Genomic DNA, 27,802 nt, shown 5'->3' on the forward strand with positions numbered 1-27,802 from the left:
CGAATCTGTCGATGTATTTTTTATTATATTTACCTTTATGAATCCTTAATAGATTCCTCCATATTTCGGCATTCCCAGGCAACTACTCTTACTCTTTAATCGCTCTTCAAGCGCGTTTGGCGCATGCGTCAGCTCTCTCTTTTTCTGTTTACTCATTTCTTTAGCTGTTTTTAAGAGTATCTTTATTGTTCATCCATTTGTGGTGCATAAACAACAAACAATGAGTGCCTCGTTGCACGTTGTTCGCTTTGTCGGTCCCCAGGGGCTGTGACTAGCCCTTGCCGGTGGCCAAATTGTAGTTGAGGCAGCTGAGCTGAGGCAGGTGAGCAGAGCTCAACAGCTGGACAAGTACGAGTAGAGAGATAAACAGATAGATGCCTTATGCAAGCTCTCTTTTTGTTATCTCTATCTCTCTCTGTATATAACTCTCTTTCGGTTACATGTCTTACTTGCAGCGTGACATAGTGTAAATCGTGTCACAGCTCCAGATGATTATATTACTTATATCCAGCATTAGTTGTGTTTAGTTAGCAAGTATACGACAGGTGGCCGCATGCTTAGCAGAGAGAGAGAGAGAGCTTGCTGGAAAGAGTGTTGAATGTTGAAGAGCAGAAGTCGAGGCACTTTCAATTTTATTTGCACGCCTTATGGCCAAATATGATTATTGAGCATTGCTCATACGCACCGTTGCACCTGCTGGAAATTCTTGAAAAAACGTTCACAGCGATTTTTATGATTTTCGTTGTATTTTATTTAATTTTATACATTTTTGGTTTTACATGAGAAGATACAAGTGCCTAAGGACGATTTAGACGAGAGCATAATTTAATTAGTTTACTAGCTAAGCATCATCAAAAAAGATTTGACCAATTTGTTAAATTATACATAACAATATTGATAATTTTGATTGCTTCTTTTGAAATTTTGAATAATATATATTAAATTACCACATTAACAGAGCGCAGCACAGCACAGCAAATATTGATACGACGACAAAACTTATGAACTAGTGAACTAAACATAATAACTACTTGTAAATTGTTTTCAGCTGCTTCCCTTTCTTTCTCATCAAATATTTGCTCGCTGTGCTGCAGGTCGTATGCTTAATATTCTAGTACATATTTGCTTTGCTGCTGCTGCTTTAAACGGGCTGCACCTCGCAAACGAAATAAGTCTCGAAACTGCAGGGCGAATCATTCCATTTGAGTCCCTTGCCATCGCGATTCCACAGCTCCAGACAATTCTCCTCTTCGCCGTTCTCGTAGCGGAAATTGTTTGGCTCGCCGGCATTCCAGTTGGTGAATGTTATCGGCCGTCCAGTGGCCATCCAAAAGTAATTGCCCTCATCGGCCAGATCGGTGCCGGATATCCAGAAATGCTCGTGGCCCAAACCTGTGAAATGAAATCAAAAGCGTTTTCGTTTTTTGTAGGCGTGGCTTAAACAACTACTTAAGTCTCGCCCTCGCACATTCACTTTTGCTGTTGCCGTTGTCGATCTGTTGCCATGGAAAGTGCATTGAAATTGAATGCATGGCCGCAATTTGAGTCGCAGCTTGGCCACTGGCAACAAACAACAACAACAATAATACCCACTGACCCCTGTCCCTCTCCACTCGTGGTTTCCCTTGTGTCATCGCTCAACAGTTTTGGGTTACCAACTTCCGTGTATTATGCACGCTAGAAAGTCAAAGCCCCACAACCAGTCTCCACTACAATCTCCGCTCACGTCTCAGTTGCATTTCCCCCCTCCCCTTGATTTGGTCGCATTTTCAACAGCTGCTGCTGCTTATTATCGTTCAGTCACTTACCAAAGTCGCGTATGTGTTTCTCCAGTCTATCATTCTCTTCCTGTGATGAAATGCTAGCCAAGTGCATGCCATGGTAGCGGCAATATTGCGTGGCTTTGAACCAATTTGCCTGCAAGTCAAAAGAAAAAGTGCAAAATATAAAGTGAGCAACAAGAAATAGCAATACAAAAAAAGTTAGGGCCAAGTTCTTAGCCAAGCAAGAAACAATGTTTTGAGCAGTCGCCAGTGCAATACACTAACTTGGGAAATATAGATTGTTAAATATATTGATTGTTAAATATGTATATACATATAATATATAGATTGTTTAATAAGTATGAAATTTATAATCGAGTGGAATTTACTGTAATACAAACGAAATAAATGTAAATTAAATATACCAAAGAAATCACAAAAATAAAAAATGCATTAGAACTGTTTGGTACATGCTGCATATAGTATATTGATATACTAAATGTTACAAATTTAGTGTAATAAGTAAATATGCACTGTATAAATGAAATATACCAAATAAATATACCAAAATAACACATTAGAACTGTATGGTATATTTTTCATGTAGTGCAACGATAGACTAAATTAGTAATATTTAGTATATTGGTACTAATTTAGTATATCAATATACTGTTGGCAAAATACATTATAACTGCATGGCATATTTATCATTTAGTATATTGATATACTAAATTATCAATATTCATTATATTAATATACTGAATATTGCCAATATACTAAGTATTACTAATTTATCATATCAATATACTATACGAAAAATATACCATACAGTTTGAATGTATGTTTATTGCTAATAATATGCCATATAGTACAAAATATACTACGTATATGATTGTGAAGCAATGCAAAATTAAAACCTGATAGACGGCTGGTGTTTGTCATATATAATTATATATTATATTTAAAAAAAATCTAACATTTGTTTATTTGCAACAAATTTTCAGAAATCATAAAAACTAACTTTCATTGTACTAGTATAAGTAATCGTATAAAAATTGGTATAATATTTATGCTAAAAGTATATAACATTGTTTGCTTACTAACATTTTTCAGTATAGAAAATTTACTAGTTAAATGATTCATTATATCTTTTAATTTTTCAGATGCAACATTTTATATTGTCCATTAATAAATTTTTTAAATATTTCATTTTATATCAATAATATTACATTAATATTATAATCCATTGACATAATAATAATTTATTGCAAATGCAAAATACAAATACAAATTATTAAGTTCTGCTGCAAAATTAATTTTTTGAGCAATGGAAGGTAATTATTATATTGCCTAGTCATTGAAAGCTCTATTACATATATTTATATTTAAAATGCGTGCCCAATGATTATAAATCATTTTGCTCTCTGCTTTCCACTTCCTCTAGCAAAAGCTGCTCGTTAGAGGCAGAAACATATTTTCGTTTTTATAGAGTATGCAACTCTGTGAGAAAGTTGGCTGCTTTTTTTTGTATTTGGCAGGTGAAAAGAATTTTTGGTAGATCCCTCAGCTCGCATAAAGTGCACGACAGGTAAACACAGAACCCATGTCGCATGCCATTAAGGCTGTCCCTGTTCCTCTACCCCTCGCCCCTTGCCCATCGCTCCTCGTTGTCCCTCATCCCAGTTGAGCTGGGCGAAAAGTTCTTTCTTCTGCTCATATGGCAAACTAATTGACTTCTTGGCTTCACTGGAGGGTCCTTTTACAGCCCAATAAACACTTTCAGCGAGCGTGTTTCCTCGAAACAACAACAACAGCAACAGCAATTCGCATTAAACACTTTCTACAGAGTCAGAGGATGCGGCGTCAGTTTGCGCTTTATTCGCGCACAATTACGGCTAATACAATTAAAGCCAAGTTAATGACGTCGTCGACATAGGCGGTCGACCGCAGAACCAAACTGTCAAAAAGGGGGAGAAGAGAAAGGGGAGGGAAAAGGGGGCAAAGGGGTAGCTAGTTGCGTAATCGATTTAGGTGCGCATCACCTGAAAGCACTCACATGAAAATGGGCCAAAAGTTGTGGCAACTAAAAAGCTGCAATCAACAGGCTGCCAAAGGGTTGGCTAATTAAGGAAGAAGGCCAGAAGAGCCATTAGTGTTAATTGAATATCAAATTGCATTTATTGATAGATTGATAGCCAAAAACACACACACACACACACACCAAAAACTTTTGATGTGCTGTTGGCCACATCAAGAGTGACTCTAATTGCCAGCCAAACTCGCAGCTTGAATTGCCAATGCGTTGGGCGATTGCCATGCCCACTTCGCCCACGTCGTTTTGTTAAATAATTTAAAGTAAAACATAAAATGCTGTCGACTTTTATTGACGTTCGTCAGCTTGAAACGGAGATTTGCAGCTGCCAGCACAGGTGAAAGGCCACAACAAGAAGACAAGCAGAAAAGAAGGAGGAGATGGAGGAGGAGAAGAAGTAGAAGGAGGAGGAGGAGCAGCAGTTAGTGGAGGCCGGCGGCGGACACGTCTGAATGTGTGTGTGGCAACTTCAAATGCCCCGTTTACGATCTGGATCAGAGGCATGCAATTGAATGTGAATTGTTCGAATCGTTCAATGTTTGAGTGTGTGCAGTTCGTGACAAGCAGCAAAAGCAAAAGCAAAAGCAAAGGCAACAGCAAAAGTTGATGTGGGCAGCAGCAGCAGTTGATGAAAGGATTGTGCCAGGATGATTGTCGGTTCAGTTTGATATTTGATATTACGTAATGAATGCCTGACGTCGCAAAAAAAAAAGAAAAACGTAAAAGTGAGAGTGTGGCACTTAAAGACTGTGATGAAAAACTGGACGAGCCACAGCACGAATTCATATGCGAGGAGCTTAATGAATGGAATGCAAGAAAATGTCGAAGAAACTTACAGAGAGGCAATCATTTATTTATTGAGAGGTGGTAATTTTCATGTTACAAAAAAAAGATATAACTCGGGTAAGAGCAATAAATAAAAAATGTTATTAAATTAAAGAAGAGTAGGTAGTTAAAAAATGTTGTAATAAATTTCGATGTAAATTTAAAAATCCATGAAAATGCAGTCAGAAAGAAAAATATGGTGATCACCAGAAAGTAAGTAAACTTAGTATTAATGTCACAATTTGTTGATTTATTTATTATACTTTTGCAAGTATACAAAGGAGAAAAAGAAAAAAAAGTTCAGGCCAATTAAAACTTTTATATTTCAACAGCCGACAAAACGAAGTAGCAAATAAACAACGAAAGGAATAAAATATGCAATATATTTATGAACAAATATTTACAAAAATCTCATTAATAAGGGTTATAAAAAAAATAAAAAATACTTAAAGAAAAAAAGATAAAATGGATATAAAAATATCTTTAACGAAATTGTCTTATAATCTTATATAATAGACTTATAATGAATACAGAAAATATATGTATACTACTATTAACAGGGTAAATAAAAACAAAATATTGCTAATGAGAAAGGAAAATTGCATAACAATGAATACAGAAAATGTATATTTATTATGCATTTTACAACAGTTTAATCGGGACAACTGACAAAAATTGACAGGGTAAGAGGTAAGTTAGAATTCAATTTCTTATACCTTGTAAGCAGTGTGAAATATTGAAATTTTAATTAGATTTTTCAATCATTTTCTATCTAAAAGAGTTTAATTGAAATGAGTAGAAGACTTTCTTACACTTGAATATAAGCGAATATATCAAATCGATATTATCTTATTAAAAAAACTGTCATGTCAGCTAAGTGAAAAAGACTTTATGAATATTTTTAGCAGCTATAAGGAAATTTGAGTAACCATTAATTTAGAGCGACAGTGAGAAGAAGAAATGAGAGGAAGCGTATGTAAAGAAGACGGATGAAGCCAGGTAGCTAAAATTAAAGTAATTGAAGGAGAACATGTTCGAGTTGGACAACATAGTTGTAACTTTAGTGTAAACGTTTCATGTAATTAAGAGACACGATGTTGGGCGAATTGAAAGCTGCTTGTTCCACAACTGTCAACAAATTGAATTTACAGCAACTCAATTAAGTGGCAGCAAAATGTTTGACAATTCTGTTAATGTCATTAACACATTCGGTATTCGGCGTTCAGCTTTATCGCATGCGTTGCTCAATCGTCAACGAAGCTTCGACGTTTTGACGTTGCACCTTCCCCCGCCTCCCGTTTCCCTCCTCAGTCCATAATCAACTGCAATTAGTGTCGCATTAAAATAAAACAAAAACAAAACTACGACTAAAGTCGAATCCAATTCCAGATGTTGACTTGGCCAGCTGCCTGCTTGCTTGCTGCAGTTGCCTCTTTGCGTGTTCGTTGTAAATTAATTTTAGCGGCTTTTTTTTTTGTTGTTGCCATTTTCATTTTTAGTGTTTTGCGAAATTTACATTTTTCCACACGATGAAATGTTTATGGCCAGCAAGCATTGCGTAATGCGGCGCATTCGAGAAGCACATTTAAATAAATATTAATTATTCATGAGTTTTGGCGATGCTTACAGCGAAATTCTTAATTGGTTATTCCAATAAATAATTGGAACATTTCTAATAAAGTTCACACAAAAGTTCAACAACGTCATAGAAACTAAATAAATAAATTTATGCATTTCTAATAGACCGGGTTCTGGTTCCAAGTTTTATGCATGGATTAAAATGTCAACGTTCGACGTGACAAAAGAGAGTGCGATAAATAAAACAAGCAAGAAAGCTACAGTCGAGTGTGCTCGACTATGGGAAACCCGCTACCCATTTTCAATAGAAATTTTCAAAATATACCATAGACTGCAAAATATACCGAATCATCAACCGAAGCACAACATCGCAGTACTTTCTTAAAATAAACCAAAAATATACTGAACATATACTGCATATATTTGGTATCTCGATACACTATTAAATACAAAATATACCATAGACTACAAAATATACCGAATCATCAACCAAAGCACAACATTGAAATACTTTCTTAAAATATACCCAAAATATACTGAACATATACTACATATATTTGGTATGTTAATGTAATATACCGAAAATATACTGAAATATACTGTATATATTTGGTATGTCAATCTACTATTACATTCAAAATATATTTTACTATAGTGAATAAAATTTGTCAGATCATCAATCAAAGCACAAGATTGCAGCACTTTCTTAAAATACCCTAAAAATATACTGAAACTATACTATATATATTTGGTATTCCAATATATTATTATATTCAAAAAGTACAAAATATACCAGATTGTCAACCAAACCAACTTACACTCAACTAAGGCTATATTTGGTATTTCAATTTACTATTGCATATACTATAATAACCCTGAACTTAGGCTATATTTGGTATCTCTATATACTATTACATTCAAAATATACCATAGACTACAAAATATGTCAGATTGTCAACAAGCAGCTAAGACTCGATTGTAGGGTATAAAAAGAGAGAGAGAGAGAGAGCGAGTTACAGTTAGGCGAATTTTTGGTAACATGTTTTGGGCTAACCCAACGGCTAATCAGCCATGGGACATGCACCTAATTAATGTGCTAATAACGAATTCAATTCACAATCAAACTGTCGGCATGTTCACAATAGAATTGTTTTACGAGTATTAACCAAAGTCCCGCCCTCTTCCCTCCCACTTCACCAAACAAATATCTCCGTGTTTGCACAAAAATTAATTACTTTTTTTTGGCTGTCGTTATCGCTAGGGTGAAGAACCTGCAGCTGTTTAATCTGCGCTGATTAAATGCATTTATCGGATTTAATCATAAAACTTGTACAACTTCTATGCTTTTTATTATTCACTCATAATTACTTGAACAATTTGATTGATAGAAATTTAATTTCTTTAAGCAAAACCGAAATTTGCATAAAAAACTTGTTAAACATTCAGATTAATTAACGTAAAATGTGTGATTATCTCATTCTTCGATAATCTTCATCGGTTCCATGTCATTCCACATATAATTGATTTAACGAACATTATAAAAACAAAATTTATACCTTTATATATATATATATATTCTATTTATTAGAATATTTGAAAAATTGTTTAACATTAATTTCTGTGTCTAAATCGAGAAATGCATTTGATTTGCATAAAAAACTGGTTCGGGATTAGACGACTTATAAAAGTACATTATAATAAATCGATTACCTCATCCGCCTTTTCAATTAAACTCATTTAAGTTTTCAGATAAAGGTCACTCTTTTTGTAGAATTTTTGAATGTTAACTTTTTTATTTAGTTTTTATATTAAGTAAAAGTAGTTTTTGGACAAATGTCAAATTTTGCATAAAAACTTGTTCATCATTTATATAAATTCTGTCCAAACTATAACTTTAATTTGTATTATTTATTCCCGAATAAAATCTTTTCTTTTTTGGTAAAAGTAGTTATTGAAGAAATGTTAAATTTGGCATACAAACTTGTTCAACATATACAAAACTTCGGCATTTTATAATATTAATTTTCAGAAAAACAGCAAATTTTCGATGAATTATAAAATGTTAATTTTGTTTTGTTAAGTCGTAGTATTTTGATAATAGTTATTGGATTAATGTCAATGTCAATTTAGCATAAAAACTTGTTATAGATTCTTTCCAAACTATTTTTCTATTTATAATTTAAATTTGAATAAAATGTGAAACAGTTTTCAAAATAGTTTTTTGGGGATATGTTAAATTTACCATAACTGTTAAACATGTTTATACACATTTAAGTAATTTTTTAGTGAGTCGTAGTTTTGAAAATTCGTGAAATATCGAACTTTTGAATACAAATTTGTATACCAATAAAAATAACTTTTCTCTCAACTATATTTCTTTTTGCGATTTCTATAAGTTTCATACTTTTAGATAATAATTTTTAGAGAAAATGCAATTTTTGTTTAAGTCATAAAATGTTGATTTGAGTAGCGTTAAAATTGGTTGATTATATTTATAGAAGAAATGTTAAATGTAATATAGCATATTGTTCTATATTATTATGAATTCCTTATAAAATTCTAAATATTTTCTTAAACCTGATTTAATGTTAAATTTCATAAAAAAATCTTTACTTTTTCAAAATGTTTGCATAAAAACTTGTTCAGCATTTGTCTAGATTCTTTTTAAACTATTTTTCTATTTATAAATTTAGTTTTAATAATTCCTTTTCATATTTAATATAAGAAATACCCAATTTTGCATAAAAACCTGTTAAATACTCAAAAATAAAGACTCCCTAATCTGTACGTCTATTTATTATAATCACTTCAACTTTTATAAATGCGAATACTTAGGGAAGGTTTAAAGCGAAAATGCCAAAAATTTGCATAGATTACCTCACCAGCTGACCACTTGAACTTTTTATCTATAATTAAACATTTAATAGATCGTTCAACAATTAAAATAATTAGTTCTGCTCCATTCAATTTGGCGGTTTTTTCTTTATTTATAAACACCTGCTGGTTGAATTTATAGTCTCATTGAACTGACAAATTCCTGAGAATTTAAGTTCCGATGAGAACGGAGTGTCAAAAGTGTGAAGCAATCGATCTCTATCCGGACAGTTTTGACCTTTGCATGTTTGTCGAACTTCCTCTCGATTTTAAATGGTTCTGCCTCTTTTATGTACCTCAATCAGTTGACTCATAACTGTCGCTTACGATAGCTATTGTCTATAAATTAGTTTTACATATGAATATTAACGATTGGTTTAATTATTCCAAGTTACAATAGCGATTTTCAGCTGCTGCCCGTTAAATTAAGGTATTAAATTATATTTATGGTGTAGCTTTAAAGTTCAAGGAGAACGCTATGGAGATTCATAGTCAGAGCTGACTTGTTGATGGATAGATTTGCATACTAGTCTCTCTCTCTATCTATCTAAACGCGACAAAGTCGCGCTCAAATCGCACGCGTTTTGGGCGCGTTTTCAATGGAGCGTGGAGTTTTGACTAATATGTTTTTAATATGAATGGCTGCATAAAATTAAAAGACGTCATCTCGAAGCTACCAAATTGCCGATGCGTGTCCAAGCACATTCGATCAATAGCTAAGGTTTTATTATGATTCAATGGCATTGGTTCTAAGGCTAACGATACTCGGTATCAGCTGACTCAATGATATCGAGAAGGTTGCTTGCTGTCAGCTTGAGGTGTGGCTTATTTACAACTCTATATTGTATATTGTTTTGGAATCTTAAGCAGATCTTGCTCTACAAAACCGACTGCGCAGTAGCTGCTTGTAAACTGCATTTTGTTTCGCGTCCGAATGTGGAATATGATTGCGAAAAAAAAAATAGCAGATGCAATATTTGCAATAACCGGACTGACGATCTGAGGAGACCATTGAACCGTTCGGTCGGTTAAATGTTAATGGCACGGAATGCAGCTTACCTTGAAGAAGATGCCGAGGTAGTAACGCTTCTCGCCCAGCTTCAGCAGCGGCATCGTCCATTTATTCGGCATATACTGTGACTCGTCCACGCAGTTCGGGCAATCTATAAATAAATGTCGAGGAAGCGAAGGAAAAGAAGTGAGTATCGGTAAAAACAAAATGCACAAATTTCTGTAAACAAAAAATAAAACCGAAGCAGAAATGAAATACCAAGGTCGCCAGAGATTTGCATTTCAAAATAACTGTTATTAAAGATCTTAAAAATCATATGTTATGATAAGGTTCGCAAACAAAGGATCATAAATAAACCGAGAGAATAACTACATAAGATATAAGCTAAACAACTGCATCAGTTATCATTAATAATCAATAAGATTTTTATCTGAGATTAATGCAGAATAAGTCGTTAAATCTGCTGAATTGCAGCACAAAAAATCTTTTATTTAATTGCTATGAAAGTGAATGTTTCTGCGGCAGCGTGTGAATTATGATTGCTTTCGTTGGAACATAAGACAATGAAAACCAACAAGAAAAAAAACCCCAAAAGAGATCAAAGCATAGGAACTGGTTCCCCTTTTTTTTTGTGCTTACTAAGCTAAACAAGTTCAACCTGATGATAAGCCAACAATGACGTCTTAGCCAGAATGTTTGACAATGGCTTTGATATGCTTTTGTTTCGGTTTCTGTTTCTGTTTCTATTTCTGTTTAGGCCTCTGCTTCTGATTATGAAACTGAATCAAGGCCAAGCATTGTGTGTGTGTTCAGTTCTGAGTGTGTGAAGGTCATTACGCCAATATACATATATGGGAAATACTCATGTATGCAGATTTATGTATAAAGCAACATTCTGTCGAACATGCCAAACAACATGTTGGCCAAAGTTAACGGCGTTTCTTTTGTCTGCTACACAACTCGACAAACAAAGCAACACACAACACAGCACAACACAGCACAACGCGACACACAAAAGACAATAAAACGACACCCAAAACTGGGCAACTGAGCAAAAATTTCATTTTCGCGAATTTTGTTAATTAATCATCCCAAATGGACGCCATTACCAGCCACAAGGCCACAAGCAGAAGGCGGCATTAATGTTAATTATAATGGTGTTGAATGATGTCTCTCGTTGTTGTTGCTGTTGTTGTTGCTATTGTTTGATGCGGTTGCTACGCTTATTATTATTGTTGTGGTTGCCAAGTCGCTTTTGCTTTCGCTCTTGCTTTTGGCCCGGCTTAAAAGTGCAGGCGTCGTCGCAACGATTTACATGAATTTACAATGACTAACGGGAAAGATCGTAAAAATAAAAATGTAATTTAATCTTAATAGAAGCATTAAAAAAGTGAACAACCAACAAAAAAAAAAAAAAATACAGAAATATAATCATAATGCGAAATGTTGCAATTTGCTTGATGGCTGCTCGCTTACATAATGTTGTTGGCAGCTATAAAAGTTTCTATTAACATAATAATAATAATAGACGTCTCGCCGGAGAAATATTAAGAACACTTTAAGGGATTGACACAACAAGTTTACGATTCCCTATTTTTATGATGTGCTCTACACACTTGCTATGACATGGATAGAGATAGAGTAAGTAAGGTCATGAGGTTTATATATAATTTTTATAATAAAAGATTGTAAGACTGCAATGTATTTTTGTAATTTTAAAATCTTCTTTGATGTGCACTACCTCAACTGTATTATTCTTTATATTTATATATTTTAATAGTTTAAAGAACTTTTCAAGCTTGAAAAATCTTTAACATATACTGAAGGCATTTGACTAAAGGTATTTTAAACATTTACGGTAATTTCATATATTTTTACAATCAAAAAATCTTTTTTATATAATTTATACTACATCTAATGTACTATTCTTTATTTTAATAGCTGAAATTAATGTTTAACCTTCACACAATTTAAAAGAGAAATAAATATGACAAAAGTTTATTTACACTTTTCGATATTGTCATATATTATTGACATTTTAAAATCTGCCTACATTACGCTTTATATATTTGTTTTCATTCCATATATAACTTTTTAAACTTCAAACATTTTTAACTTTTATTGAAGACGTTCGAAACTAACTAACTGAAAAACTAACTAAACTAAAAGAAATTAAATATAGTATAATATTTATTAATACTGTCATATATTTTTGTAATTTTAAAGTCTTCTTTATATATACAAAAATATATGTATATGTAAATGTTTATCAATATCTGTATATATAAACTTCTCACATTTTTAACATAGAAGAAAGATTTTTCAAAGAAGTATTAATTAAGATATTTTTGTATTTTAAAATCTGCCCACACTAGGCTTTATATTTTTACTTTTGCAGCTGAAATAACTTTTCAATCTTCAAACATTTTCAACAACTAATAACAGCATTTCAAATACTACAAAAGTTTATTTAAACATCACGATACTGCCTTACTTAACGCCTACCTCAAATGTATTGCTTTTTATATTTTTTTGTATAGCATAAGTAACTTTTCAATCTTTAAGCAAACATTGTCACAATTTTTTTGTTATATTAAATTTACTTTACGCCTACATCAAATACATTACACTTCAAATTTATATTTTCATTACATAAGTAAACTTTCAAAGTTCATCTTCACTTTAATTCAAGTAAATCAACATTTTTTAACAGCTCATTTTTCAATGAAGGAAAATATAATATTTCAACATTCCGCTTATTAAAGAAAAATCCTATTCATTTTAAAGTCTACTTCAATAATATTTATATTTATATATTGTTATTTTAACAGCATAAACATATGTGAAATTCAACATTTTTTATAGTTTATTATCGATTGATGAAAACTATATCACTTTTCTGCCTATTAACGAAATTTCCTCTTTATACATATTATTTTCAGTAAAACTAACTCTCTTTGAAACACTCAATTTCAACTCAAGTAAACTTAACAAATACAACACTTTCCTTTCAACTTGTTCATCAAATTTCCCCTGTGTTGCATCATCGAATTAAGCACGCTTTGTTAATTACCTCATCGGGAGACCCCATGGCGACTGATCGACCGACAAACCGACTAAATGACCGGTCTCAATCGAATCTCAATCAGACGCAGCCTCAGACACGAAAAAAAGGGGGCAACTACAAATTAAAGGTGTCAAATTGATTAAGTTTCAACGCAAAAACGAAGCACATAAAATCTTTAATCAATTTGCATGCTATTTTCATTGTATACTTTGACACATAAATAAAAAATAACTGTACAGAAAATAATAAATGATAAATGCAAACAAGTCGAACATTTATGATTTAATATTTCTAGTTTGAATTTCGCACGCAATTAATTGATATTTTTGGCCAGCAAACCAGTTCGGATTAAAGGCTTGCAGGCGGATCAAAGTCATTGCCAATACTTGACATTAAACCGCCCCCTCAACCCCCCTCAACACCTCAAACACCCCTTCAGTCTGCTCTCATAACTGATTGCAATTAAAATTGTATTAAAGAAGACTGTGCGACCTTGAACAAGTTGTTGAAAAGTGGAAAAGATCTCTCTCAGCCAGAGGTGAGGACAGTTTGACGCAACTGACGCCGAGGCCTGCTGTAAAGATGTCGGATTTCATTAACGTTTTTATTCAACAAATTGCCAGCGACAACAGATACCATCAACAACCTGAAAAAAAAACAACAAACTTAAACTTCCACTTAACCATTGACAAACTTCCTGCATTAGTCGAAGCTCGGGGCTTTTTTTTATATATTTTATATTTTAAACAGTTTTTTGTTGTCGAGAACAAGTATTTGTCAAACTAACAAAAGAATTTCGTGAATTAAAATTCAAATTATGTTCTGATCGAGTTAACCAGTTTCAATAATCATTTGTGACTTGTGCTTGAATTTCTTGTTTTCGAGTGCGGCTAAACTTTCCGCTTCAATGATAAAAAGTAATATCAATTCAAATCAAATGACTGCAACATTACGCATACGACCGGTTGGCATCCTTTTTTTTTTGTGTGCCATCTGTTACATTTAATTCAATGCTGGCCCAGTTTTTTTTTGTTTTGGCTCGGAACATTTTGACCCTGGCCTTGAGTAACCTTTTACCTGATTTCGCATTTTATAGCAAATTAATGTGTTCCTTTTATGTGATTTATTGTCGCCAGTTTATCGCTCTCTTTTTTGCCTTTGTTTTGTCACAATCAATTTCGTTTTATTACAGATATTTCAACAGCTGCCACATCAGGTGTAACAACAACAACAGCAGCAGCAGTAAGAAGAGCAGACACTCAACCAATTTGTTTGATTGCACAAAAGCGAATCAAAAGAAACAAAAACAAATACGAAAACCCAAAACAAGTGACAAGAAATGTATAAATAAATTGGAGCGAGAGACATTAATCAATGGAATAAACGCGGTAGCCGAGGCACTTGAATCTCTTGGCTAACGTGTATACACAAAACTCCTTAATGAAACCGCAGCCAGAGCAACAGCAAAGCAGCAACAACAAAAGCAGCAACAACAACAGCGGCAACAACACAAAATTCCAAATTCGAAAAAAAGTGAAAGTGAATTTCGAATTGTGTGTTGGCTTTGCTTTTATTTTGTTTTTGTTACTTGCTTGCCTGGAAGGATCTTCCGAGTTATGCAATGGCAACAGAGAGGAGGAGAGTATGTAGATATTTAGTTTTTTTATTTTTGTTGTTTCTTTAACATACCAGCAACAGGACCTGCAGCTGGTGCTTTGCTCGGCGTCGCCATCGTCCTGTCCACTGTGCTGAGCAGCTGCACAGCGACTATCACAGCCAAAATGATATATTTTTGCATTTTTGCGTTGTTAGTTTTACGGTTTTTGAAGTTTATTATGTTTATGTTAAATATTAATATATGTTTTTTATATTTCGTTGTTGATTTAAAATTTATTTATCCAGTTATGCAAATTTGCACTTCCGTAAAGATAGCTAAACAAAAAACAATTTCGCTGGCTGTTTGGCTGTTTTTTCATTCAACGCATTTTCGTTCAAAATTTATGGAATGCTGCAGATGCACAGATTTACATATGAATTTGTTAATGCGCGTTCCGCTTTTTATTGTAATCTTTATCGCCGTTTGTCGCTGTGTTATCGAGATTATAAGATCGTCGTGATTGTGTGTGTGATCGTGAAAACGGAATCGAAAGTTGCCAAAAATATTAAACTGATTTTTGATTTTGATAAAAATGTATTATTTAATTATTGACCAAAAAATACGAAGACCTCGCATGCGCATGCGCGCCCAAACTGACCGTCGGTTGTCGAAGAACTAACAATTTTGGACCTCATTGGCGCCGACTAACGCAGAATCTCCAGCTCGACAAAGAGAGCGCACCAAACAGCTGAGAGAGAGAGAGAGAGAGAGACTCTGAGAGCCTGTTGAACTGGTTCGAAACTGAGAGTCGTCGGCTTCGAACTCGTTTGGCGGGGCTTCTTTTTCGTTTGGCTGTCTGTGAAACGAAACGCTCTGCAAGATTAGCATCGGATGAGATGCTGGCAGAGCCAACGGCACACTTGTCCAACAGTGGGAGTCTGGGAGCGAGAGTGTGAGAAGAAGAGAGCGTCGAGAGGTTCGGTGGGAGGGGGAATGGAGTGCGTGCAGCTTGTCAAACACTTGACTTGACGTTGAGTTGAGTTGCGGCAGCTGCGATGGCTGCGATGGCTGAGACGGCTGCTGACCAAGGTAACATCAGTGAAGCGTTGATTTGGACATGCCCACCAAGCTGAGTTCGAGCGTGAACACAAACACCACAAACCACAAACAAACACCAAAGACAACATTTCAAAATTCTGGTTATGCGGTTATCGCATTGCAAATTCACCAACGTCGCGACGCTGTGTTCTAAGATTTTGCAATTTCACTCACAACTCAAGTTTGGTAACTGAGTCAACGTCAGTCGACGTCGACTTTGCCGCCTCCATCTTCGTCTTTGTCTTCGACGTCAATTGAAATCAAATCAATACCATTTGTGGCTGATGCTTTCGATTTCTTTTGTACGTTTGTGTGGCTCGATTGACCTTGGATGTGTTGAATAAGTGCACATAATCTGCGGCATTGTCAGCTGTCAGCGCAGCAGCTTGAAGTGCACATATTGCGTATACGTAATGTGAATACAGCCAAAAAAAATAGTCAAAAGTAAAAAAACTACTTAAGTTGCTATGAAATATCGTCTAATTATACTCATCTACAACAAAAACAATGCATCACAAACTTGATTCCAAGAATGTGTTGGGTGTATATTGCGTATACGTAATGTGGCCATAATCATGTTTCTTTTGAACAGTTGGCAAGTAACATCATTCTGGCTCATTATACACTTGGCTTTAGGCTATAAGCAATCAAATTTAGCAAAACTCGCTTCAAAGAATGAGCTGGCAATGCATTGCGTATACGTAATATGTATGCCTACGATCATGATTATTTTCGACAACAAAAATTAATGGCAGCTAATAAAATTAACCAAAAAACGTAGAAAACAACGATGCGCCAAGTAATTCAATAAAACATTTGAATACTTGAGATTATTGTCAGTCATTCGCCTTCAATTATCGTCAAAACTTGAAATTAACCCCAAAAATTTTTGGTTTGGCCAAGAAATAATGTCAGATGCTACAAGCAGAGGGCGAGATGCTCGGTTTACGGTAGTCGAGAGAGATTTACAGCTATTGGATTATGAAATCGAAACCATCAATGAAGTGCAAAAGTGGACGCCACTCGCTGAGATGCTTGTCGTCGTTGTCTTAGTCTGTGGAACGGTCAGTTTATTCTTTTCATTTCTTGACGCCGATCTTCGGACTTGATTTGACTTGAGAGTATTCGTAAGTCGTAGAATTCACTTTGAATGCGACACGTACGTATTTTTTTTTTAATGGCATCTGTGTAAATGGCATCGGTTTATCTGGTTCTTCTGCTTGATGTATAGACCGTAAAATAAAACGAGAAATCAACAAGCCGAAACAAGTCGCAAACAGAAAACTTTGTTTTTTTTATACGTTATACGTTACGTCTGCAATTCGATTAGCATTTGCCATTGAAAGTAGATCAGCGTCTCTCCTCTTTTAGCGTCTATTCATCGTCGAGTTCATTGCTACTTGGCTGAATACTAGATTCAGGGTTTTGTAATAAATTCCAACTCGTGATCGCTTTTAGTGCCCAAAACTATTCTTGTTGATTTACAGAAGTCGGAAGTTATGTTATCTCTTCTCTGTCACAAATTGATTGCCACAATTAGGAATCAATTTGGAGCCCTCAATTGCCTATTATGAAGACTCTTGATAAGTGCGTGTAACATGGAACTGACTAATTATCAACCAACCTCTTGCTGTAGGCTTGATAATATTTTGTTTTGTTATTTGTTTTTCTTCTTTTTTGATTTTTAGAAAAATTCCTCAAAACCGGTTGCAAACATTCAATTAAATCGAGCTGGCAAACCTTCATTTTTTTATCAGCAGTGCAGACATAATAAATTTGCTGAATTGATTAGTTTTTGTATTGAAAGATGGACAGCTAATGGATCAAAAACGTGGTGCTTATAAATAATTTCAATATGCAAATTCAAAGCACACACGCTTTTGTTTATATTTGTGTTTGTTGCCAAGTTAGATTGTTGCCATTTTTAAAAGATGCAAAACTTTTATATAAAACGAAACTATTATTCTTCCCAAAAATAATGATCATCTACAAGTTAATGTTCTCTTGCTGAGATGAATTCGCCAAAATAAGCTTTAAAATAGAGATCAAAACTGTTATATAAATCTTAACTATTATTATTGAGAAGTTCTTTATTTCTCAAGTTTAATTCTTAGAGAAATGTTTATGATGATGATTGACTTTCTGTTGAATTTCAAACTCCCATATTCTTGGGAAGTTTTAAAAGTTTAATTCGTATTAACATGATAAGTTCAATCACTTTCTCAGTCAAAGTAGTTTTAAAAAATTGAACAAAACTGTTAAACAAATCGAAACTATTATTCCTGGAATGTTCTTCAATTTAATGTTTTCTTGCCAAAGTGAATTCGCATTAATATGCTAATAATGTTGATTGACTTTCTCAGTGAAATGTCACGCAAAAGTAGTTTGAACGTTGAGCTGAAAACTGTTATAAAATACGAAACTATTCTTAGAAAGTTCAACTATTCTTTTGCTTTCCTGCCAAGGCTGATTCAGAGCAAATTACTAATGAAGTGGATTGACTTTCATAGCCCAAGTTGTTTTAAAATGAAACTGAAAAAGGAAATGTTATATAAATCGACATTATTATTCTAAGAAATTAATAAATTTAATGATTTCTTCCCAACATGAATTCGCCAAAATAACCTAATGAAATTTATTGTCTTTCTCTTTAAAATATATATGAAAACTGTTATATAAAACTTTAAACTAATATTCTTGGAAAGTGTTACAATTTAATGTTTTCTTGTCAAGTTGAATTCGCTAATGAAGTTGATTGCCTATATCAGTGAAATGTCACGCAAAAGTAGTTTTAAAATAGAGCAACTAAGTGTTATAAAGTTCGAAACTATTCTTGGAAAGTTTGACTATTCTTTTGCTTTCCTCTCAAGGTTAATTCACATAAAAATGCTAATGAAACTGATTCACTTTCTTAGGTAAAGTAGTTATATAATAGAAATGAAAACTGTTATATAACTTCAAACTATTATTCTTGGAAAGTTCTGCAGTTCTTTGTTCCCATGCCAAGGTTAATTCACATAAAAATGCTAATGAACTTGATTGACTTTCTCAGTCAAATGTCAGACAAAGGATTAATACAATAGATTTAGATTGTGAAGATTGTCAAGATTTATGCGCTGCATGTGATCGCAAGCGAGTGTCACATTTAATTTGGGAAATGCTTAAATTTTAACTGCCACATAAATGAAATTTCAATGCGTTGCATGCAAACGAGTTAACGATGAGATTTCCGCTCAGGTGTGAATTAAATTCGCATTTAAGGAACACGTTTCGATCTTTCAACTCAACGCGTAGTTAGCGATAAATTACAGTATCAATATTGAATTATTCGAATTCGTTTATCAGGTTTGTGGCCCTGGCCCTGGGACAGTTAAATGTGTGGCGAATATGGATTTAATTGCGCAAATAGACTGACAAAATAAAACATAAATTAAGTACAGAGCAACGTCTGCAAATGATATATACAACTCACAGTCATCATACGCCCTGTGGGCCATGAAGCGAATCGGCGTGAAAACGAAAAATGCCATGCAGATAAATAAAGAGACGAGACAGCGAGCAATGTGTGTGGCACATAGTGGCTGCAACGCAAGGTTATTAACTGTAATATTGATGATATCACGCATACGTCCCGTCTACTCTACTTAACCACAAACTTGTAACTTGATTGATTGTCGGCTATTGTAAACACGCTTAGACAACTGGAGCGCCACTTGACGTCTTTATTTCCCCCTCTTGATAAAAACTTGATTGATGACTTTTTTATGATATTGTTGTTGTTGTGTTTTATGTACTATCTGCCACTTACCACTGTCGATCTCATTCTCGCTGGGATCACGATGGAATATTTCCCCGTAGTACTGATCGTGCTGCTCTGATTCTACGCTCTGCAATGACTCTTGGCCATCGTCATCGAACTCATCTGGCTGATTCTCATTCGCCTCTGACTGCTGATCAATCACCGTCTCATCCGTCTCCTCCTCATCATCCTCCTCAAAATCTTCACGTTGGCTCGCCTGTCGCTTGGCTGCTGTCGTTGGCAGTCGATTGCGTTGAGCTCCTTTGATTTTCTTATAGATATCACTGCTCGCCGCAAAGCCACGCGGCCGTGGTCGAGGCGAGGGTTTGGGCTTGGGCAAGATATCTGCTATCGTTGGGATTTTCTGGCTAACACTGCGATTGGGAAACAATCGACGTTCCAAATAGTTGGCAAATATCTGCTGCGTAATCTGATTCTGACGCGCCAGCTCACTCTGATCCAGCTGGAAATCGGCATTGTTTGAGCTGCCTCCTCTGCCGTTACTGTTGCTGTTGCCGTTGCTGGCTGCAATTGGAATTGGAAGTTGAACAAAATATGATTAATCATGAATCACATTTAAGTCACATGTGGGACGCTCCAAATTGTGCAATGGCAGCAATGGTACCAACAGGTGCCCTCAGCAATTACACAAAACCGCGGGCGTCCCACGTTCAGAGCTTGAAATTGAAGTTGAAGTTGAAAATTGAAGCGGAGGTGCAACAAATGAAGTAATTAAAAAAATGAGAAATGAAATGGAAATGAGTACACGAGAAGAGGCAGCTACCGGCAGACGAATCTCATATGCCCTTACATCAATCTTGAGTCATGAATCTCTAAAGGTCACTCTACACAAGATGACTTAATCCCAGTTCTCAGAAGTCAGATGCGGAGCGAGGGGGAAGTACCCAAAAACCAGTGGCCAACTTGACACGCATCCATCAAATGTTGAACACACAGACAGAGTGGGAAAGAGAGAGAGAGAGGGAGAGAGAGCGCGAGCTTGGGCAGCCTCAGGGTCGGAAGATCATTAACTATAGCTTCAGGTAGAGTCTTGTATATGAATTTTGCATTTATGTCTGAGCTCGAAAACTCTTCCCGTTTTTAATGTTTTTAATGACAGATTGATCGTTTGCCATTTGCCTCGACTCTGTGGCCCCTTTCTTGAGTCTTGTGTTTTCTTATTTTTGCTCAACTGTGTCAAGGCCAAAAGTGTTGTTATACCCGCTACTCATAGGATAGAAGGGTATTATAATTTTGGTATAGTTTGCACTGTATGAAATATTTTGAATGTAGTACTATATCAATATACCAAATATAGCGTTTGGTATATTTTTACGATTTTAGCGGTTTAATAATTTGGGTTGAGCGGTATTATAACTTTGGTAACTATTGCAACCTATGGTACATTCTTCACTCTGTGGTATATTTTGATTGTTGTCCTATATCGATATACCGAATATAGCGTTTGGTATATTTTTAAGATTTTTGTTGAATATCAATTTCATACATTTCTAAAATCATTCCGTACAGTTTTGCTCTTATTCAAAATACAATTTTATACCTTCGGTATATTTTGCAGTCTATAGTACATTCTGCTCTCTACGGTATATTTTAAATTAAGCACTATGTCAATATACCAAATATAGCCTTTGATATATTTTTAATATTTTTGTGGTATATTAATTTGGTATATTTTAAAATAAAGACTTTCGTACATTTGCATTCTATAGTATTTTTTAATGTAGTAGCATTTGTTTTTTTTGGTATTTTTGCGTTAAATTAATTTGGTATATTTTAAACAAAAAAAGGAAAACGGGTATCTCACAGTCGATCTTTCTTTCATGTTTACTTCTACGACGACGTTGATGTGGACCAGTTAAGCGGATTGCACACTTCCAGTTTCCCGTGGCCATCTCTCATCAGTTAATGAGTTCAAATTGCCAAATAATTGAAATAAATGCCGCCGTAAACACAGCGCGCACAGTCAAAGGCAACATTAAGGCCATAAATGCTACGCGTATTTAACAGTCTCCAGAGTTTGATGCGATTTGCTGGTAGCTCCAACAAAATCACAAAACGAACGCACCCAACCCAAAAAATTGTCGTGTTGCCTGCCAACACACAAATTTAATTGCCATCTGCTTCAGTTTATGTCTGTCTGGATATTTGCAACGCCTTTACAAATATGTTTTTACCTTCATTAAACTGTGCAGAGTATAAAGTGTAAGCTGTAAACTGTAAACTGCAAACTGTAAAGTGAAATAAAATGTATTATGCAATCTATGGTTGGGCCACACACCAAAAAGCAAGTAAAAAAATGAAGCATATATACATAATTTCTGTATGTCTTTTTAGTTTATTTTGGCACTCGACCTGGCCATCATTTAATAACCCGCAGAGCCTGTGATGAAGTGGCTGTAACCGCCAAAAACAAAAAAAACCTGCGTTGAAATTGGGAGTGTTTACTTGAGTGCGTGATAAATCTTTTGTTTAACAAGAAATTGAAACAGAAACATAATGGTTTTCAACAGCAACTTTTACATTACTTTAAACAATATTTGTTTTCATTTTTTTTGCTACCCTCAAAAGTGAACTCTAAAGTTGAATAAATGCATGTTTAATCAATTTAAATGTTAGTCTAAATATTTGTAATTAATAAAAGTGAATCATTGTAAAACTTCTTTTGCTCTCTTTCTCCAAACTTTATTCCACTTAAAGCTGAACACTTAAATAAAAGTATGCTGAGTTTTTTTGTCTAAATATTTTTAATTAATAAAAATGAATCATTGTAAAACCTTTTGCTTGCATATTCCAAAATGAAGTTTAAAAATTGGTCAATATTTTATTTAATTTTTTAACTATACTCAAAAGTGAACTGAAAACTGAAATGAAACTATGTTCAATCATTGAGATATTTGGTATAAATGTTTGTAATTAATTGTAATCATTGTAAAACCTCTTTTGCTCTCACTTTCGAAGCCGAATACTTTAAATAAAAGTATGTTTAATCATCTTATCATTTTTGGTCTAATTGTTTGTAATTAATAAACTTTACTTATTGCAAAACATTATTTGTTTAAACAAAACAATATTTTTATGTATTTTTTACTGCCCTCAAAAGTGAACGGAAACATAAATAAAAGTCGTTTGAATCATTTGAAATATTAACTTGAGAGTATTGATCTAAATATGTATTTGTAGTTTATTAAAAATATTATGGTCAACAATTATTTGCTTTCACTAGCCAAAAATCTGTTTATTTTGTTTTCAGGTTATTACACTATATAAAAATTAAGCAATATTTTTATGTATTGGCTTTACTACACTCAAAACGATGTCCATTTATTTTTAATGTTAACTTCAGATTTTGTATCTAAATTTTTGTAAAAATTTTTAGGAAAATCTCCTATGCATTCACTAACCAATAATTAATTGTGTTAGCTTTGAAATTATTGCAGACGATATTTATTATCTTTTTATTTTATACTATAATGTTTAATCATTTTAAGTATTAGTATAAAACATTATTTGATTTTACTACTCAAACTCCGAATGGGTTAGCTTAGAAAATGTTGAAAACATAAATATTTCAACATTTTCCTAGCAACTCCAACATTTAATTTTCTATTAACTTCAATTATTATTTCCCCTCACTAAAAACTACTTAAAATTCTTCAGTGCTTGAGAAAGTGAAAAGGGAAAGCATAATCAGATAAAATTGGCTTGACTAGATGTTGATTGATATGCGTAATACGCATTGGAAAAGCATTTACCTGCTTAACCCAAACAGATGCTAAGAGCAAACAACAATTTGAGTAATTTAAGATTCAATTTTAATTGCAAGAGCGCGCCACTAGAGTTGAGTTTTGAGCAAAGTCATTGATTGATTAATTATCTATTTGAAATCCATTTGTCTGGGCATCCTTCAGAAGCGGCGGGTAATTGTGCTATGTGACTTGAGGTCAGCTATTGTGATTGCTACGTCAACAAATCGAAAGAGAATAGCTCATAATGGTTAGCCACATAATAATAATAATAATGCGAGTAGGCTCATTGTTAACGTGGCTTATAATTGTTCTCAACGAGCCAACAAATCAAGTTGAATAATCCTTGAGTTATTATGAGTATTTTGTCGCTCATTATGAATGTAGTTGTTGAATGTTGCTGCTCTCGATTGCTGTTGCTGCTGCTGCTGGGGCAATTTACATGCCATTGTTTGGGCAATTGACCAATTGTCGAATTGAAAGTCGGGCAGACATAAAACGTGATGGCCAAAATCGAGAGATCGAGAGATCTAGATCAAAATCCCGATCGAACAGCGATTGAATTTACACGCAGTGCTTAACAAAAATGCCTATTGCGATTTTTATTTGTCGTTTGATTGGAGTTTATTAATTTCACGAGCTTGCAACGTGCAACCATGCAACGAGACAGCAAACACAATGCCACAAACAGTTTGTAACCCAGTTCTGTCTGAATTGATGTGTATCTGTATCTAGCATTGGCTAATTGTCGTTCAGCTGGCACATAAATCATTGGAGACTCGCGGAGGATGTTGACTGCAACAGCAACACCAACTGCCTTGAAAATGCAACAACAACAACAACAACTACAACTCGATGCTGCTCGCAAATCAAACAGTAAATCATTTTGACTTGCATCTGTGGCAAATACCCGCCAGCTACACCAGAAGCGGGTAATACAGCTGTATCTGTAACTTTGTCTCAACGACTACAAAGAATCGAGGGCCGTGTAATTGCCGCTTGGCTGAAAAGAGGTCAATTAGCAGCCTCATCTCGAAGTAGTACTTCAACAGCAGCAGCCGCAACTACAAAAGCAGCAAAAGCGTTTGCTTTGCCTCTTGCGTAATTCGCCACCGAAAGGAAACGGTAAAAAAAAAATACAACACAAAAAAAAACATGTGCGAAAAATATCTATGCCAAAAATGTATCAAACTTGCGACGGTAAAAATTCCATAAAAAAAAACTGAGCGAACAAAAAGTGTTTTAATTTTTCATCTCATTTTCCAGATAATGTTTGTCAATTACGCAATCAATGCACTCGCGTGCAATTAACGAAAAAAGAGAAAAAAAAAAATTAAAATGCTTTTTGTGTGCGCGCAATGCGGCGTATGCGTAACGTTACACCGAAGCGCATACGCCCCGTTGGCCATGCTGCGGCTTTAGCAGAGCAAACGCAATTTGATACATCAGCAAATATACACAGACAGACAGATAGATATGCGTAAATTTGCAATTGATTCTCAATGTTAAACAACATTTTGTACAAACTGACAGCTAATTAATGGCCTCAAGTATGGATTATGTTCTTCAGTATAAGCACATTTTATGGCTTAATTGCTGGCCACTTAAAGAGCTCGTTGAGCCTATAAATAATACAAAGCATTTGCATACGTGATGTAAACTAAGAACTTGCCAAGCAAGCTCCCTATGCAAATGACATAATTGATTCGACAAATTCACATATTATTAAATCTATTAGTTAATTTGAGACAGGTGCTTGAACCCAACGGGAACGGAACACAAAAGAAATGCTGAAGAAAAGAATAGCCTATAGTCGGGAGTCGCGAGTCATTGAACGGATGGAAACATTAATCTTATTAATCCCAAAATGTTTAAAGTGGGAATGCTTCACACACAAGCTTTGACTTTTGCCTTTTGTTTATGGCTTTGGATTTTGGATTTTGGCAAAATGTCACAAGGTGAAGGAAGAGGTAATATATTTATTGTATAAAAGCAGTCTTGTTGCTTGTCGCTGAGACAGGTACAAATACTTATATGTAGTGTTGGCTTCAATACGAGTTCCATAATTCTTTTTCTATCAATATAAATTTGTGCATATTTATTGATTGAAATTAGTTTATCGTCGCATCCCATGAGGTCATCGATTGGCAGCGGCTTTGGAATTCCAAATGCAATCGACAAAAACTTTAATCCAAGAATAGCATGGAATTTATTATGTTACGATCCAATCGATGATAACACATAATATTGAAATGAATGTGTTGAATATTTCATCAGACATTTCTTATAACGATGCCAATGACATTAATAATTTTGGTTCGCAGCGCGGCAAAACATTTAAAGAGTCAAGCTAGTTTTATCGAAAACAAAAAAGAAATGTTTTCGCCTTAAATTAGCATTTAATTTAATAGTTGGGGAACGACTAACGGTACATGTTATAGTGAAATACTACTAATAAAAAACTAGCTAGAACTTTCGTATAAACAAACAAACACGCGCTTGCATCCCCAAGGCCAGAAAACTAACTTTTTTTTTATTGAGAATCTCTTAATTAGAACCCATCCCGAAATCTAATCAATATTCCCAATCAAGCTATAACTTTCGTTAGCTTCAAGGTTAGCTGCATTCATGCGATATCTCGATGTCAATTAGAGCCCAACTTCATTCCTGACTTTCATAACTTTCCAGTTTCACCTGTCACCTGTCCAAATATACTAATTAAGAGTCCATTCCCAACTAAATCTGCTTTTGGCGGCACTTCTTCAAGGTCAATTTGATTAAAGTCTTCTTTCACGCCTCAACAGCTTTCGTTGCGCGGCATTAAAAACGTCTTTATAACAATGTATCTAAGTGCAATATTAAATATTTGCGGCGTCAATTGACGCCACAGCCTCATTACGTATACGACTAGTATGTATGAATGACCTTGGCATGTTTTTTTGAGCCACTTTGGTTGAGCACAATGATGGGCAAAAGTACCTGACACTTGGACACTTACCTCTTTTGTCGCGACCAGGTGTTGTTGTTGCCCCTTGCGGCGCCTCCTTTGCCAGCTCCGTCACCTTCGCAAAGGCGGCAACAGTCGCTTGCTTATGCGATTTCTGGGGCGGCGCAATGGGAACATTTGCTCGCTTTATTGCGTTGCCGCTGTTGTTGTTGTTGTTTGTTGGCTGGAAGCCTTGTGGCACATTGCGTATGGCCACGGGCACAATGTGTGGCGGCGATGGTGTGTTGTTGCCGGAATCAACGCTGGCCAGCGTGATGAGCACGATGAGCACATTGAAGAGCGTCAAACGTATCATTGTGTGTGTGTGGAATTGAAGGAAACTAACAAGTGCACTTGCTGTTGGGCTGAAGTTCGCGGGCGCGACAACGATATCGACACGACGGCTGACACCTCGTTAGTGAAAGCAAAGCAAGAGGAAGTTGAAGGCTGCTGCTGTTGGCGATGCTGATGCAGTGGACAAACTCTTGTGGTTATTTTGTTATTGATATGACTTCAAATGTAGCGTTTGTTATGCCGTCGATTCAATTCGATTCGATTCGATTCGGACGCTTTCTAAATTATCAATGCGTAGTTCGATGAGTCGAGGCGGCGACAAAACTCTTCACATTAAGTTTAGCGTATTGTATGAAAATGAGTTCACTGTGGGTCGATCTTGATCTGAGTTTCTCAGTCCCAGTCTCAGACTATCATCAACACAGTTCAGCAGTGTCTATGGTATGAAATGCTGTCTCTATTGTTTCAGTGCTTCTGTTTTCTCCTCCTAAATTTCATCGCGTTTGTGGCATAGACAACATAGAGAGACATGCCAGGCCATTAATCTGCCTGGCTCGGACTGTGGCAGCGCGCTTCCCCCGAAAATTCAAAATGGGGATCCGGATTAGGTAATCGAGAGATCTTTGTCTCTTGTTTCTGTTTTTGTTTCGTTTCGTATCGTTTCGTTTACTTTCTTTCCGTCAGTTGCAGCTGCTTTTGCTTTAGCTTTAGCTGCGAGCAGGTTGTTGTTATGCGCTTCGGGAGAGCTTCGATCACTCTCACTTTTCAATTCCGATCTTGTTCGTGCTTCGTGTTCGACCGATACGAAAAGTGGTTCGCATTTGCCACTCAGCTTTCGTGCTGTCCAGAGCCTCGATCTCGATCGTTGCTCCGTTGCTTATTCGTATTACGACAAGTTACGATATCTGCTATTCACTTTTGGTTTGTTGCGTTAGCTTTCGGCTTGGTAACTTACAGACTAAAGCGTTTGAACGCAACTAAAACACGTTGCGCGCTCGATTCCTCTCTGGAGCCGAGCCGAGATCGTCGCTGATCAGCGGTCAGCTGCTGCGC

General features: G+C 35.1%; 1 protein-coding gene across 3 annotated transcripts; it reads right to left on the reverse strand.

Annotated features, from left to right (window-relative positions):
• Positions 1-719: 719 nt before the first annotated feature.
• Positions 720-27,722, reverse strand: LOC133842810 (C-type lectin 37Db). 3 transcript variants are annotated; one of them, XM_062276062.1, is made up of 5 exons: positions 26,468-27,722; positions 19,715-20,230; positions 10,192-10,295; positions 1,809-1,917; positions 720-1,392 (listed from the first exon to the last, which is right to left on the reverse strand). In XM_062276062.1, the coding sequence occupies exons 1-5, from the start codon at positions 26,769-26,771 to the stop codon at positions 1,142-1,144; spliced, it is 1,284 nt and encodes a 427-aa protein (XP_062132046.1). In that variant the 5' UTR covers positions 26,772-27,722; the 3' UTR covers positions 720-1,141. The 3 variants fall into 3 exon arrangements, with proteins under 3 accessions (XP_062132046.1, XP_062132047.1, XP_062132048.1); XM_062276063.1 differs by lacking the exon at positions 19,715-20,230 and having other exon boundaries at positions 722-1,392; positions 26,468-27,717; XM_062276064.1 differs by lacking the exons at positions 19,715-20,230; positions 26,468-27,722 and adding an exon at positions 14,901-15,489 and having other exon boundaries at positions 727-1,392.
• Between the last annotated feature and the right edge of the window lie 80 nt (positions 27,723-27,802).

The sequence above is a fragment of the Drosophila sulfurigaster genome, chromosome 3 (genome assembly GCF_023558435.1).
Source record: "Drosophila sulfurigaster albostrigata strain 15112-1811.04 chromosome 3, ASM2355843v2, whole genome shotgun sequence".
Taxonomy (NCBI): Eukaryota; Metazoa; Arthropoda; class Insecta; order Diptera; family Drosophilidae; genus Drosophila; species Drosophila sulfurigaster.